A 17,367-nucleotide genomic window follows, 5' to 3' on the forward strand; every position below is an offset into this window, starting at 1 on the left:
CTTTAAAACATCTAGCTTTGAAAAACTCACTTTGCATTTGTTCCAATCCAGTAAATAATTCCATTTTCATCAAAATCATGTTGATGCCTGAACACAAATGTCTGACCTTCTCGTAGTTTTCGTACAAAAACAAATGAAGCCCTATCAAAGTCGTACCACTGCTTTGCTACCTACATATGAAAGAAAAAAAGTCAAATATTAAAGAAGCAGAATATAAGTATTCCCTGTGAACTCTGTGTGTGCTACGCAGCTCACCATTTTCAGCAGATACTGTTCTAGAGATTCAACAGTTGCCAGTGGCTCCATCTTGAGCATTCTACCAGTTCGATCTATCAAAGACGTCTCCCCCGAGGCACGTTCCAAACGAAACCTCAAGCGCCTTGTCAGGATCTGAAAGAACAGCTAAACATTCATCTAGGCTTTCCTGTTTAGGTTTGGGATTTTAATAAAAACAGTGTACCTCACTACAACTGTTTAATGGCCTATCATGTATCATTGTTGCTTTTACTTCAGCACTATATTCTAATGAAATGCTTTAAAAAGTCATCTCCTAGTACTACCTCTCTTCAATTATCCAAACAATTCTTTACTATGACAATGTGCAAGTCAATTACACACTCAAGTAACATTTTCTCACTTTTCCTATGTCTTCATAGCTTTTATTTGTTGACTAGCAAATACAATAATATAGAAACTGAAAACTATTTTCAAAAATACTGAACAGCAAGAGTGGTTTCGCAACTTTTTTCAACTATTTCCTAGACATTTAATATCAAACCAGAAATATTTATACTTCCCTACCCATGTTGCAAAACTCTGAACTGTGCTTTCAAACAGAAAAAAATAAGACTCCACACAAACTGGGAAAAAAAAAGTAATATTTTTAGCCAAACTGCCAAGTTTCCTGTAGAACAAGCTGCTGAGCCTGGAGGCATCTTGCATTACCAACTGAACACAGAGCCATAGACATGACCCTCTAAAGCCTATCCCCGTTCTTACTAATTGTCTCGTAATCTCAGTAACATGCCCTTTAACTAGAGGGCATGTTCCTTTATAAAGACAATACTTGAAGACAAAACAAAGAACACATTATCTCTTCAATCAAAATTTACCTCACAGTGTTTAAATGACAGTAGAGGAACAGCCATGCATTTCAGCACTAGAGGAAACAGATGCCAAAATTTGCTTGGTGTTTACCTAATTCTACCCACTTCTACAAGAATGTGATTCTTGCAGACAAGGTGTGCAACACATAACCTTCAGCTGAGCACCACTGAGTGTGATATGCTGTTATCACTGTGCATTTACCTGAAGATTGTATGTAGATCCTGGTGTATCATACAAGTGGAGAGGTAGCCGTTCAATGGATTCTAACACTGCTATCAATTTCCGAATTAATGCAACTGCTGGACGACTGTGGAAGAGAACAGGTACTATGTTACCACAAAACAAAGAAAAAATGTTACAGTATCTCAGAAAACAGGATCCACCTGAGGAAACTATCTCAGCATGCTATTTATACTGATGGTATCTGTTCTAGTCACATGGTTACAGCACAGTAAGAAAGATACTAATCTGCACAGCGATGAACAAGTCACCTTTATTTTGTCAATAGATGTTCTATACGTTAACTCTTAGAGATAAAAACTTTCAATTGCTACTTCAATATTAGATGCTGTCTTTCAAGATCAATTTTCTATTCCATTGAAATGGAAAGAACAGATACTTTTTCTTTAAATTATTTTAAACATACCATACTGCTTCAAAATTTCAAAGAGGATTTTCCTGGTTTGGTATTATTTTTACCTTTCATCATCCTCATTTTCACTGAATGCTGTTTTGAAAACATTTATCCTCTCTACCAGTTGACTACAGTCTTGTTTCACATCCAAATCAACATTCTAGGAGGAAAAAAACCAAGTTACAGACAGGCAAAGACATCTATGTAGTCTCACTGAAATCCCAATCCCAAAGCTAATCATCAGCCATTAGACCTGAACAGAGCTGATTTATTTTCACTCAAACTAGTCATCTACTCTAATATCTTATTTTCAATAGGTAGACCAGTAACTGGAGCAAGTCTGCCAAATTTTCACCAAGACCAGAAAAAGACAAATTTATAACAGATCTTTTACACTGTGCACATCTTAACTTCATTTTGTTAGGAAGTTTTCCTTTAAACATTTATGTCTATAAACTTACGTTGTTTAAAACTGTCAGAAGCGATTGAACTAAGCCACTACTGCACATTTCATATGGAGAAATAGTATTCTCATCCTTCAACAGTACAATTAAGTTTTCCAGAGCAGTCTTCATTAAATCTCTCCATGTATTTTCTCCCTCAATGCACTGAAAGACAAAAAGATCATTATAATGAAACAAAGTAATCTGTCCACTAGCTTCAGTTGAAAAATCATTCCTTACCCAGGAAAGTACCTAACTAGCTAATACATGCATTAAAACTCCCCACATCTCAGACATGCTACCTCTGCTTCATGACTCTGCATCACATCATGACAGACGAGTCTGAACATCATCTGATTTCCACTGATGTCACCCATTAAAAATAAAGGAGATACGCTTACCTGCCTGTTTGCATGAAGTTCCCATGCAGACTCTAACTGTGTTGCTATGTTCCTCAGTGTTACAACTACTCCTCGAGGCATACTTTCAACAGCTTTAAAATGATCATCATACAAATCTCTTGCCATAGTGCGCACCTACAAATGGATTTTGATAATCAGAAGTCAGACCTTACTGTCATGAGATCATTACTACACTCCCAGATACCACAACCTTGGTCATTATTTTTATGTCCCAACAGGCAGACAAATAGGGAAGCATAAAAACCCATGTGCATCACAAAATGCTAAGGTTGTGAAAAGAAAAAGGTACAGGAGAAATAAATGGAAATACACAAAATCTTATTGACAGAAATGGAACTTACCATCATGTATTAGATTACAGCATAAAGGGTAGTATGAAAAGGTATGATTCTCAGTCTGTCAATCTTTCTTTTAGAACTGTATCATGGCTCAGGTAATATTTTTAAATGTACACGTAAGCACCTTTAATACAGTTTCTGAATGCTCTATCAACATTCCTTAAACCAATTCACACTAAGTCCCTATACAACCTCTTTTAGTAAGAATTACTCTTTCTACAAAGTCTGGCTCACACAAGATACAGATTAAGTAAGTTCTGATTAAACAACATCTTTCTTTTGTAAGAAATTTCCCCCAAAATCTTTCCTTTTTATTACCATTCTATGTGCTACAATAATACATTACATAAGCTTTAGAACTGCACGGTACAATTTCAGGCATAAGAGAGCACTGTCTTTCTTTTATCATCCCACATATTATCATTCACACACAGTACTTCAGCTTTCAATTTAGTGCCACATTTCCTAAGATATATGTCCTAAAATGCTGCAGATATAAGGCACAGGATATATTGGCTGCACTGTAAGACAGATAAAGACTAAAGATCAGCCTGAGCCCTTGGCATAAGCAGATCACAAAATGCACTGTTATTTTATGGTTTTTTTGTAAAGAGCTTAATACTTGATTTCTTAGTTCCTCCTTTTCCCCCTTCATTTTGAGAGGAAAGAAGAATTTCAAAGATAACTAAAATGAGGGCGTTTACTCATTTTGCTTCACTACCAAACTCTTAACAATGTAGACTTTAACAATGTAGACTGTTACTTCCAGCAGCCTGTCACTGAATCCAGTCTAAAATTAGTACCTAGATGAAGAGAAGTATTATATGCCTCTGGCACAACCGTATTATCGATTTTAACATCTTTTCTTGTAGCATAAGGACATAAAAAGCAAACCACAAAACCTAAAGAATTAATGCAAGTCAGGAAGCCTGGATTTTCCTACATTTTTTAAAAATTCATTTTCCTCTAAAGGAGCACATAGTTTACCAAGACTTTTGGATAAAATCACCCAAAGAAGTGTTTTGTTCTTGTTGATGTTTTCCCCTTCAAGTCTCACATAAAATTGTATCTCATTGAAATCAGAGATTTTAATCTTCTAAGAGGAAACTAAACCTCCCTAAGAATATTATAATATAAAACAAGCTCAATTAAATTCTAAATATAAAATTTACAGATCACCAACCTTTTGTTTTGTCTTCTCCAGTTTAGATTTCAGTTTTCTTCCTCTTTTACCTGTCCAGCCAGTCACAAATTCTGACCCTGCAACATATATTTTAGAAAAGTTGCATTTTCTTATAGCTATGAAAAGCAACAAATAAAACTCTCACATACACTTGTTCCTACCTGCACATAACACATACCTACATACTTACCCAAGGAAGTTTCAGCTGTAAACGAATGTTTTGTTCCTCTGTTGGATTCAAACACAAAGCCTGGCAGGTCTTCTTTCAGTATTGTAGCTTGCTGACCATCAGAATTGTGAATAGCAATTTCTCCTTCTTTTAAACAGGTCAGTGACCAGTTTCCTACAGTAAGTTTAGTTGGCCCTGGTGTTGATAAAATTGGCTGGCTTGTGGTAGATGGTTTTACTTGGCTTCGAGCCCTCTGCAACTTCTCAAGGAACTCACTCCTACTTTCTATTTAAAAAGAAACAAATTTGGTTTTTTCCAACAATTGCTCCCATCATTATGCAGATTTTTTTCAAGAGTAAAACAACTGAGTACATTCAATGCAAAATTAACTTTGAAATTAAGGGTCTTAAAGTGTCCTAAATTTCTGTGTAGTATGTTTCTGTACTTCAACAGTGATTTATTCTACGATCACATCAAAGCTGCAATGCAACAATGCAACTCTTTCTGAGAGATGCAATTGAGATGTATTAATTCATTGTTACAATTATAATAGGAAGATCAAAGAAATTCAGAATAAATTTTTAGTCCTTGAAATATGGGTCTCAGAATGGTGAGCACAAACTATTCTCAAAAGTGGGTTTTCAGAAATAAGAAATTTTTAAAATATCATAATATCATTAATGAAAATTTTCATTAAATTATATATTTGTATTTTAATCATTTAAATGCTAAGTACATAACTTCAAAATTTCCATTTAAAGTAAAAACGGAAGCTCCTCATTAAAGATTATTTCTGTTTGCCTTTTGCTGCAATGACAAGCTCTAGGCTTTTTTAATATGCCCTTTTGTTATAACACAAAATTATGCAAAAATAAATATGCCCTCGAGGCACAACATTCCTTACTGTTTAAATTTCATAGCATATACAGAAAAGGCTTATAAAAATATTTGAGATATGATACGCAAGATGAAAATTCTGTTAATTGTTTTCAGATTTCCATAATTACATTTTAATACATTTATATAGCACATTGCACTGAAAGTACTGTATTTCTGCGTGGTTGGGAATAAATTCAGGTTCCCTTGGACAAAATTTTGAGACTTACTAAAAGCTTCAGAATTACCATTAAATTTCAATTTTTGCATTGAATTTTTTTTTCTACAAATTCAAACAAAACAAGTACAGAGTTAATGTGGAGAGGGGTGAGTACAGACCTTCCAAAATGTTCACAGTATATATATTTGACCATCCACCCCAACTGTCATCATGCAATACACACTAACAGATGTCACTACTCAACCCTCTATACTTTTGCCAGTTGTGAAGTTACTAAAAAGTATACCACAAGATTGATCATTAATGATTTAGGACAGCAGAACATATAGTACAGTTCAGGACTTGATACCATTCTAGCCTATACTGTACTGTAGTCATTTTAGTTAACAAGTATTAATTTTTTAAGTAAAAAAGGCTGCTGCACATGCTTAGAGCTCATGGTTAAAGTTCAGGCAAATTACACTGCAACATCAGCAATCTTAGTAGATGTCTATTTGAGTACATATTTTAAGAAGCCTCATTTAATCCTACATTTAGCTCCTTTCCCTCATTATATTCAGACTAGGTATCTCGTTAAAAAACTTTGGATTTATGCAATCTGTTTTGAAAGACTGATTTGAAGTAACATCTTAAATGCTCAAACTGACTTCCTCTAAGTTCTCTTCACTCCAAATTCATCTGAGCTGTCACCATTCCACTCATCTTATACAGAAATAGTCTCATCCCCTTGCCTTGACCATTGGGAAGTGAAAACCAAAAAATTCAGCATCCAGGGAATGCCAAATGAGACTTTAAGAATTGTATGAGAATTTAAGAAATTGTCTTCATTAATTTTCTTAAAGCTGTACTGTATGATAAACAAGTATCGCAATACAGGACTTATTTACCTTTAAAGGCATTAACCTTATTAAAAAGAATGCAAAGTCACATGTTCTGACCAAAAAACCCAATAAATCTATAAGTGGTTTCCAGCTGCATTATGATCAGAAACATATTGCATTTTGTCTTCTTGCCCCAAACTTGATGCATGAAGTCATTAGCACTTCATTTCCATCCTGAATCATAATATGTTCTGTTATTTCAGTCAATGGCTCATTGAAAACATCATAATATTGCAAAGCATTTTATGCCTGCAGGTTCATAAATGCATGAACTGCTGCAAAAAAAAGATGAAACAATAAAAGGAGGGTTGTTTCTGCATCCAGAACAAGTTGTGTATTCTGTACAGAAAATCAGAACTAGCTGTGCATTGCCAGTGCATAAGGTCTGTTCCCTTATCCTCTCTCCAACAAACAATTAAGACACTGTAATTTGTTTCCCAATCTCGATGAGAAACTTTCCATTACTTTGTCTTCAAACACATGCAAATTCATTCTGCTAGCTAGAAGCAAACAACAAATCACCATTTCAACCTGCTTTTCCTGGGATGGCCACTACAAAGTGCTTTTAATGACTGGGGTGAAAAAATTAAGTATGCGTGAAGAAGAATCAAAACAAAAAGTTAATACGCTTTTGCTGGCAAGATGTTTACTTAACACAATTCACCAAGAAAGTCAAGTTATGGACACATGCTATCTGATAAAATGCATCACAATTAACTGACCACCTTCCACCTGTTTACATCCTTTACTATTTAGTAAGCCAATTCCTGCAAAACAAAATAGCTCAAATCAAATTATATAAACAAATGTAACAGTCTCAAAACTTAACCTGGACTTGAATTACAAAAAGTCTACCTGAGCTGTCAGATCCTCCTTCAGGGCTCCCACTGGAATACATTGTGGCCAGCTTTCCATCCAAGATAAATCTGAACCATCCATTACTACCATTAGATAGCTCCAGGGCTGCAGCATCACTCCAGATATACAGGCAGTCCCTTCCCCTAATGATTGACCAGTCTCTCCAGTGGTATGGTTTACCCTGCTGCAGTTCTTTAGCATCCTCCTGTGGCTCATCCTCCTGCAATAACATTGTATTAAGCAATAACAAGAACCAAAAAAATCTCCAATCCATTTAAAGAAGAGGAAAAAAAAAACCCCCCAAAAAAACAAAAAAAAAAAAAACAAAAAAAACCCAAAAAAACCCAAAAAAAACCCCCAAAACAAACAAACAAAAAAAAAACCAAAAAAACCCCAAACAAACATAAAAAACCACCACAGACATTTTTAAAGGAGGAGATTCTCTCTCTTTAGGAGAGAAGACTTACTCAAACCAAAAGTGTAGGAACTATACTACTTCTGCCCATAAAACATATCCTTAAAAGTATTCTTTAATAGAATAAGATACTTCTTAGAAGTTTCCTTTCACACACAGCTTTATCTACTCAACAATAGCAATGGCCTACTGCCTGCAATATCCGCCTCTGTTCAAAACTTGAATTGTGAGAAAAGAAGCACAAAATGATTGTGGTTGGAAGAAATCTCTTGAGGCCATCTAGTCCAAACCCCTGCTCAGGCAGGGCCACATATGACTGGTTATCTAGGACCATGTCCATATGACTTTTAATATCTAACCACTAAAATACAAAACCAGCACCCCCCCAAGAAACCCCAGAGAACCCAAACCCCACAGTAAAAAAGTTGAACTACGCACTTAAGATTTAGCTATAAATTTAATTGAAGTGGTAACAGAAAAAGTCTGTTATCCATTCAGTTCATCTGACTGGTAATAAGACTTGGAAACTGATAAATAACTTCAATACACCCGGCTTTCATTAAGCAGAAAATTATTTTCTTTTTTATATTTTTAACATATTTGATAACACCATTTAAAACATCTCAAACTATTTAATGCATGGACATCAACAGAGATACACTTCTGACATAAGTACTTTAGGAAGTCGGCATTTTGTTTACCAGTCACTTTCCAAACACTAGGTAAAATCAAGCACCAAATAACAATCACAGGGAAGTATGAATAGGAAAACTCAGCAGATAATAATATGCTAACAGAAAATGAAGGTAGAGAATAAAATTATTAAAACAAGTGGTGTAAAATAAGCATTAATTTAATATCCTAATTCCCTAGCCCTGGCCATTTTTGTAACAATAAACATTTCACTAGAAGTGTCAGTTTTACAGTAACAAATAAAGCAAATAAATCAATTCCACACACTTACCTTCTCAGGTTTGGACTCCTCTTCATTTTCATCATCAGATGATGGCCCCGCCAAAGTTGACACTTTACTTATTACGCCAAGTCTAGCCAGTTGGTCTAGAAAAAGATCACCACCTTTATCCACTAAATCCCTTATGATCTGCAAGGCTAACAAATGGCCATCATCATCATCCTACAAAACATTGGGATGAAAAGAAAATAAGAAAGGAGATCTTGTTACTTTACACACTGAACTGCACATGTGGTCACAGATGAACACTGTAAAGTTTTTAGGGTTAGTTATTAACAAATACTTGGAATCAATTAGTGTAAATCCTTTTTCTGTACTAGTTTCACAAAGGATAACATCTTCATTCTTCCTACCTCTTGATCAAGCACTGTAGCTGTTATCTCAACCAGTATTGTGGGCAGGTTGTGGCCAGCATCAGAGTCACAAACCTCTTTCAGGAGCGCCTCAGAACAAAAATGTATCATTTTTCTAATGAGTGCAAGACTTGCTTTCCTGTAAAAGATCATAGAAAAAAAAGGTTCTTACAGTGATAAAGCAAGCAAAAAGGTTCAAGATAAGACTTCTTTTGTACACTATTTATGCATGTTTTCAAAACACAAAAAATTTAACCTGTTTCAGTTCTTGTATTACTCTTACTAAGTTCTGGATTATCTTCAAGAATAATGCACCTCTGGTATTTTTTGATTTTATAGCACTATCAGTCTGACATACACTTTTCTCCTCAACGTTTTATTAAGTAAACCTACTCTACGTCCTGTCTTTACCCACTTTTAGTGCTGGCAATTCACTTCTGCACACTTTGTCACCCTCAGAGTATTCAGCCTTTCGTGTATTTCCCATATTTTGAGATCCCTTTATCTTTTAACTCTAAACATGCTATTAGATTAGGCAGTTTTCCCCACTAAGAACTATAACTAATATGAAAGGAAATCACTCCTGTAGGGTTAAAGATGAATTTATTTGACCAAGTTCCAAAAGTCTGATTCATTAATATAACTTTCAAGTAGAGAGCCAACTACTTTGCACAATCTGCAACAACAATTAATCACACAGAGATTGTTAATATAGTTTCTTATTTCTTTTATTTAAAATCACCTAGTTTAAGCTTTCTATCATCAGCTCAAGTGGAGTCTGTCTCTACTAGAGGCCTATTTATCTTGCATTTTCACTCAAAGTACCTGTAAACACTGGGAACATAAGAGATTGGAATAAATGTCATATTGTAATATAAAAGGCTAAATGGTTATGATCAGATGCAACTTATCACAAGCATTATGCCATGCACAGTATTCCCTTTTAAGTAATAAATTAGATTACATTTCTGCAATTCAACAGAATTAGAAGCAGCATCTTGTCCAGTTAATACACTGTTAAGGCTCCTAAAACCTTCTAAAATAGCTTTTTCTAGTCTTGCTGATTTTCCAATTAATGCATCTTGACATGATTTTATTAATTTTCCTCTACTAAATTACAGCTTTCGTTACAGTGGCTACAAACAACTGTAACCAAATCCTGATGCACAGTGTATACAGCATACTGTATGAACATAGCATCCTTCCATCCTGATGCTACAGTCAAGAGTATGCTCTGCTCTCCCATGACTAACCAGGCTCTTTCCAACACATCACTTCACCAGAAAGGAAAAAATTTTGCTTAAAGTGCTAAGTAAAAATCACTTTTGCAACACTTCCCAAACAATCACTTCTATTCAAATACATATTGTCACCAGCATTACTTGAACTTTTAGATTTACTTTGGCTTTTCTAAGCACATATTAACAAACTGTCCCTCATGATAATATTACCTTATTGAAGGCAACATAGTTTGTTGAAATGTTTGTGCAAACACAGGCAATAGTCTTTTCAAGTATATGGGTGCCATTTCTGGATCTCCTTTGGGTTCATTGCATTCTTCCTCGTCCTTGTTTGCATCTTTCTTTTTCTTCTCATCCCCTTTGTTGACAGGACACATCCAATCCCCTGGAAAAATTTTTTCCCCAACACATTCAATTGCAAAAGTCAACAAACCAAACAAAACCACCATGTAAACATCCGAGTTTTCTTTACTAATATTCAAGTACCTGAACATGAACATGCATTCCTAAAAATATAAAATTCACATGTGCATAACTTCTTGAATAAAAGTATTTAATAGCAAGTATCACCTGTGGCACCAGAATTCTCAGGAACAGGGAAAGTGCAGTTCCCACACAGAAAGGATACCAGAGAAGCTACCAAGGCTGACAAGCTCTGAATCCACAACAAAATCCCAGCCTAGCCTGATCCCACAGCTGAAGAGCAGGCACTGTTCATGCCTGCTCAGTTATTTCTTTGGTAATTCTCCTCACTTAACATCATCTTAAAATACTAATGTTTTTGTGCATACTTTATGGGTTAAGGAAGGTAAGTCACAATTTATTTTCTTTAAATAACCTTAATAGAGCAAAATTATCATAATTGCATAACTTAACACATATCAGCATTTCTACTATAGCAAGTGTTACAGACTTAAATATTGCACTCACCTGGAGACTGAAGAATAGCTACTACTTCACTATGCCCCCTTTCCCGAGCTTTGTCCAGAGGAGTTTTCCCATCTTCATCTCTCAAATCAGGATTTGCACCATGTCGTAAGAGAGTCTAAGAATAAATATTTTTATGTATGAAAAAAAATTGCATTTCTTCTTCCAAAGTAGCAAATGGGCTTTTCATACATCACTCCTACAGTGTTCTCATGTTTGTAAGTATTCTGTGCTTTTTATATCTGTAGAGCTAATATAAACTACTTTTATTCATTACTGCCCTACTGCCCTATAATGACAAATCTGTGTTTTGATAAATACTATAAAGAACACATAAATATTTAATAGTCCATGTGTCCAGCATATTGCATTGAAGACACTTTGAATAGAGCAAGATGAAAAGTTAGCAGGTAATGGTTTATAAGAGTCAGCTTAAATCATACCTTTGCTACCTGAGGTCTTCCAAAACATGCTGCATAATGTAATGAGGATGACCTCTGACCTCTGTTAACATCAGCACCCCTTTCACAGAGGAATTCTACCTGTTAGATCAGAAAAAGGAAACCAGTCTTTTTTATCTTCCTTTACATAAATAATGCAACTTCTTAAGGGTCTATAAATCTAATTTACCATTTCCTGAGTTCCAAAAGCTGAGGCCCAGTTTAAAAGAGTTTGTCCTACATCATCCATAAAATTTACTTCAAAAGCTGAAAGATAAAATTAAATGAAATAGTTAAAGTTCCCACAACCACAAAGTTCAACAGTATTCTTTAAATAAAAAGAAGGTCTTAAAAAATTAAGCATCCTCAGTAATTCTGGAGAAGCATTTATGCTCTGAATTGCAATAAAAAGGTGGCATAGGTGTGATTACTAACAACATTGTTGAGTATTTAACAAAGTAAGCCAACTTGTATATAATGATTTTCAATTAACTACCTCAGCATTTGTTCTGACAACTCAGACTACAAAAATTAAAGCTAAAGCAAGCATATAATTTCTTTTTTGGAGTATTTTTGCTTACCTCCTGTGTCAATTGCATCTATCAGTGCATCAGTATCCTTACTGCGGATGCAATCTATCAGTTGCCGATGAGAACGTTCCCCAGAACTATCAAGTCTCCTCAATCCTGGGATTCTGCCTGTAGATCCAGCACTGGATTTTGGCAGGGCTTTTCTGCCTTCGAACAGTAGCACCAAAAGAAGATCTACTAACCGCATGGTATCCAGCACACATCGCTCGTCACCCTGCAACGCGCTTTCTATAGAATCTGGAAGTTCAGATCTTAGGAGATCCTGGAAATAATTAAAAGTCTGAACAATAAAAAATATACAGGGCTTTAGAAAATACTATCAGAATTGGGTTTCATTTCCATATGAAATGTTTCCTTTTTACCCCTCTTTAAAAGCAACTTACATGTACATATGTGTACACATGTGTGTGTATGTATAAATATATGTATATCTATTAAAAAATATGATCTATAAATATTTATGTGTATATCTATCTATAAAATAGCAACATAGATCTTGCATATATTGAAGTATACAAAGGGAAAAGCCCCATGAAAACAAAAAGCTGTAGCATAAAAGGATTTCTTACATGTGTTACTACTGGAGAGCCTCTACACAGGGTTGACAACAGGCTTACAATAGTTGACACCTGATTACTTAATTTAGAGTCTGCAGCTGTAGATGGTGCTCCAGTGCTACTCCGTCCAGGTTTGCAAGCTGAAGATGGTCCTGAGGCTGTCCCACCAGCAGCTGCCATGCGAGATAACAACTCCTCAGTTAATCCATGTTTAGCTAATGGGGCTGGGTCAACTCCACGCCTTGTGAATCTGTCAGCTAATGAAGCAAAGCATCTCAAAGCTCCATCTGAAACCTAAGAAAGATGTGCAAGAAAAACCAATGAAATATCTTTTACTTAAGGTGAGAAGGTGCTAAGAGGATATCCACAAGAATACAGACCACATACAGGAACTTGATTTTACCATGAAGCTTGATCATTCAAGTTATATTTAAAGGTCTACATATTTCTCTTAAGCACAATAAAGTTTTCAATTGGAACAAGCCTAAAAATAGGACAAAGTGGGAAAAGGAAATTTTGCTCTTGGATAAGGCAGATTATCCACTGTGCACCTGACACAGGGACATGCAAGAATTTTTGTGATAATAAAATACAAACTTCCAAATTTAGGAATGTTACTAAAGGAACGAAAAAAATACCAACCAACCAACTGCACACTAAAAACTCCAGTGACACTGTGGAAACACGGCTTACTGGTGATCCTCTTAACAATTCAGCAAAAAATACTGCTGGCCAACTGCCCAGGAAAGGACCCAACATCTTTTCATGTCAATACTAAAAATAAAGGAAGGTTTTGCCTTCAACATCTATCTATACACTAGAAGTGTCTCAGTGTTTCAGATCAAGAGGTTTGCACCGGCCTATCGAGATAACTTGCTTCAGGCACATTTGGCTTTAAAGATGTGCAGTAGCAAACCAGACTGATGTCAAGAAATAGTAGAAAAAGCCCCACAATACCTATTCTCAAACCCAACTCTGAATCACTACAGTTCTTACTCCCCAAAATGTCAACTCATAGTCCATTTTCAAAACAACTGTCTGCTATCACAGACCAAGGACTTCAAGGCAGTTACTCATCGATACACAGAACAAGATTAGAGTATTAGCCAGACTTCAGGAAGACAAAAATCTTAACTCTCCATTAAGTTTCTTGACTTCTGGTATGGTCTGTACATGCCAAACATTCTGCATTATCAGTACTTTTTTGCACTGCATTTTTTCTTTCATGTGCAACGGCCACTGCTGTCGTCCTCTGGCATCTTGCTCCAGTTCTTTGACAACACAGATAAACAACTCTGCCAATCTTAATGTAAATTGCAAGTACTCAATAGATCTGTATCTTAACAGCTGCCAGAAATACACAAAAAAGATCACTTATTTAACACACTGCATTAGTGGCATTAGTAAAAGAGTACTTGGAATGTACTTACAAAGCAAATGAGTACTTGGAAAGTATTTACATTTCTTCTCCCAAACTGCAAGTGTAACACAAAGTCTAAAAACCCAAAATTATAGATAAGCTGCTCTTGGGGCTACATTCATCTGGCCTGAACTTATCCATCAAGTGGTGTTACTAACTGGCAGCCTGCACAAAAAGTGACCAAACCCAGCAGTGTAAAAGGACAAGGTAGGGAGCAACAAACTTGAATAGGGACATTACTGGACAAATCCATAATACACATCCAATATCCACTGTAATCCTGAGGCTTGTTCCATGAGTAACCTATTTCTCAAGGATACCAGTACAGATATATTTTCTATCATCTGGGTCCCATCATAAGCATGCTTATCTCTAAGCTTAACTGCTGAACAATTAAGTTAATTTGAACTCTCATTCAGATCTCCAACAGCCCCAGCAAGTGCTTTTCTCTAACACCTTATAAATTGGGGAACAGTTAAGATAGTACAGACTTAATGGTCTGAATTTCAAGCTTAGCTTGCCTCAGATGATTAGAGTACTAATAAAATTATTTAATGGCTAAAAACATCATAGCTTGTTCTGAAATGTCTAGTGTATGACAGCCCCCTGAAAATTTTCAAGATCTAAAAATATATTTTAAAAAATTATCTCACAGGCAGAGAGATTTAGTTTCCCAAATATGCTGTGCTTAATAAGCCAGACTGGAGGCTGGATCTGTGCATGTAGAGAAAGGAATGAGGACAGAGGTCAGAGTAAAATGGGGACTCAGTTCTGAGTCTGGACAAGAAGCCTGGCCAGGCTACAGCAAGAATTTGGCTAAATGGCTATTCCAGAGCAATAATATGACATACACAAAAGGATTCTACCAGTAGAAAGATAATTCCTCTGGGATTCATTTTCTAGATTTTTACAAGGACTACTTCAGCTCAAGTTAGAAGCTTGAGATGAAATAAGTTATAACTGTAATACCGAAGTGGACCAGTATTTCTACTCCTATCATTTAAGCTGGCTTCCAGCACTGACCATGGATGTTCTTATTGCTTCTCTTAGTTTGGCAAAAGAAACACAAACTAAATTAATTATTGCCTCTTACTTATGCTCAATTTCATAATGACTGAGGTACAGTCAAAGAACAATAATTAGTTCAGAAACTGTCTCAAATGAATTGAAAAAAAGTTACAAGATATTTTTCAATACAGTTTTCAGAGGTTAAATAAGATTATATTCAAACATCAGCACTTGGAGCCAAACACTAAGGCGTGCTTTTTATTCTCTTATGATTACAACTATAAAGGAAACTACCCATAATACCCAAATATAACAACTCCTATGTAAACACACCATTAGGGAAGCTGTATAAAGTTACCTAGTCATTCCTTTATTAAACATACCGAAAGCTAAATTCACAGCACATTGAGCAAGCTATTACATTACCTGATGGTCTTCATGTTTTAATAAACTAGACAGTGATTCCACACAGATCTCTAATGAAGAATCCTGAGGCTCCATTTTGCCACAGAGTCTGGATACTACAGCCATAGCTGAATGCAAAGTATCTTTATGAACCAGGTGTCCACTGTCACGAATGAATGTCAGAACACAGTTCAGCCCTCCAGCTTCAAACACAGCTCCTGACTCGCGGGTACAGATTAATTCTAACACCTATGCCAAAAAGAAATTTAATTTTAATAAACTACACACAAAAAGTCAGTTATTTATATCCATAGTCAGATACTTATACCCATCTACAGAACTGGTTAAGAAAATTAAACAATAAGGAAAAAAAAAATCACAACTCTCTTCCTCAACATCCAAAAGAGGCAAAACTACTCTAGTAGTTAGTAGTTACAGCTTTCTTCAAAAATATGGGAGCCAATACAAGAACATTCCCCAAAGGGATGGTCATAACAAGTGTTCATGAAAGTAGATAATAAATTCTCATCCTGGGAGAAACACACAACTGAAAGTTTTGAAACTTTTAAGAGCACCATTACCCCAGTGATGCATTTCTGAGTTGACTGGATACAGTAAATAGGAAATACTTGCATAAATTCTGATGCCATGGTAATCAAGAACTCCAACTATATGCTACCACATGGCCATGAGTTATGCTTTAAATGAGAGATTTAAGGTCTTCTAAATTTCTCTAAAAACTTCACAAGGGTGCTGGGGAGCTGTATCTAGTGCTATTGAAGAGGTAGCAGACAATTATTTTACACCAGATAATCTATCAGTATCTGGTGCAATTCTTCATTTCTTTGGTAGCATAAAAATAGCCCTTGGCATTCCATTAGCATTCTAGTCACAGAAGACAAACAAGAAATTCCTTCTAATATTTTTTGTTTCCTTTTCTATACATTTCTTGAAAAAAAATTGAGCTGTGAAGAGCACCAGACTGACAGTAAGCATAAGCAGCAGTATCAGCATGTACACTTTTGTCATAGTCCATATTTTTTTATCACATTTTAATAAAAAAAAAGGATTGGAATAAGAGGATGCTCTTTGGAAATAGCAAATTATCCATCTCCTTAAAAACAAGAGGTTCTTAAGTATACTTACTTTCACACATTGCTCAGCCAAATCTCTGCTGGTTCTGTTGTTAAGTTCAACAACTACTAAACGATTACAAAGTGCTTTGATAGCTCCATCCACTCCCACAATCCTACGGGTGCACTCAGCCGACACATCCAGGTAATAAGTTATGGCACGAGCTGTTACTTCCAGTACATTGTCTGGAGCACTTTCATCAAGAAAAATTTTGCACAGTGCTGGCAAAAAAGTTCGAGGAGGGCATCTGCAGGAAAAAAAACACAAGACATTATTACTATGTTGTGCACACTTCTCTACATTAAGCAATTTAATACACTCCCACATTAACACTTTCCACATACACAATCTGCTCAACTAGTTGAGAGTTGGTTCAAAACATTCATTTAGAACCCTACATCTCATACACACATGAAAATTCAAATAGGTAATCTGAAAAGATGTTGCTTTAAGAATCCAGAAGAAAAAGATACTCTTGAAATTTTACAGTCATACAGGGGAAAAATTTATCCTGTTGGGATTTTTTTCTGGGAATTAACCTCATGTCACCAAACAGAATGCATGTTTCTTTAAAAGTGCTTCAAGGTTCATGATGATTAATAGCTACTTAATAATGAAATTTTATATACAAAGGTTTTGGGTTTAATACATAATTTGATTTTGAGTGGTCCTTCTTCCCTATGTTATTTCCCTTGTCTTTTTATCCTATCTCAGTCTCCTCCCCTGCCTCATTATTTCCCCTTAATCACACTGCAAACGTATTTAATTAATGTAGCTTGCATCCACTGCATTTTCTCTCCATATCCATGTCT

At 35.6% G+C, this 17,367-nt stretch overlaps 1 protein-coding gene across 6 annotated transcripts in view; it reads right to left on the reverse strand.

The window, feature by feature from the left end:
- Nucleotides 1-17,367, reverse strand: part of HECTD1 (HECT domain E3 ubiquitin protein ligase 1) — a 59,408-nt gene that overhangs the window by 25,086 nt on the left and 16,955 nt on the right. For 2 of the 6 annotated variants that reach the window (XM_058806171.1, XM_058806169.1), the window contains exons 3-21: nt 16,568-16,802; nt 15,443-15,670; nt 12,601-12,882; nt 12,023-12,293; nt 11,632-11,708; nt 11,445-11,543; nt 11,005-11,119; nt 10,285-10,459; nt 8,834-8,972; nt 8,472-8,642; nt 7,090-7,312; nt 4,318-4,581; nt 4,128-4,204; nt 2,586-2,720; nt 2,203-2,349; nt 1,807-1,901; nt 1,309-1,414; nt 256-390; nt 31-170 (exon numbers count right to left, since the gene is read on the reverse strand). In XM_058806171.1, coding sequence (XP_058662154.1) covers nt 31-170; nt 256-390; nt 1,309-1,414; nt 1,807-1,901; nt 2,203-2,349; nt 2,586-2,720; nt 4,128-4,204; nt 4,318-4,581; nt 7,090-7,312; nt 8,472-8,642; nt 8,834-8,972; nt 10,285-10,459; nt 11,005-11,119; nt 11,445-11,543; nt 11,632-11,708; nt 12,023-12,293; nt 12,601-12,882; nt 15,443-15,670; nt 16,568-16,802 — 3,114 coding nt within the window. Of the gene's footprint in view, nt 1-30; nt 171-255; nt 391-1,308; nt 1,415-1,806; nt 1,902-2,202; nt 2,350-2,585; nt 2,721-4,127; nt 4,205-4,305; nt 4,582-6,959; nt 7,002-7,089; nt 7,313-8,471; nt 8,643-8,833; nt 8,973-10,284; nt 10,460-11,004; nt 11,120-11,444; nt 11,544-11,631; nt 11,709-12,022; nt 12,312-12,600; nt 12,883-15,442; nt 15,671-16,567; nt 16,803-17,367 lie in introns of all 6 variants that reach the window. The other 4 variants (XM_058806170.1, XM_058806168.1, XM_058806166.1 and 1 more) reach the window with 3 other exon arrangements.

This window comes from Ammospiza caudacuta, chromosome 6 (assembly GCF_027887145.1).
Source record: "Ammospiza caudacuta isolate bAmmCau1 chromosome 6, bAmmCau1.pri, whole genome shotgun sequence".
Classification (NCBI taxonomy): domain Eukaryota; kingdom Metazoa; phylum Chordata; class Aves; order Passeriformes; family Passerellidae; genus Ammospiza; species Ammospiza caudacuta.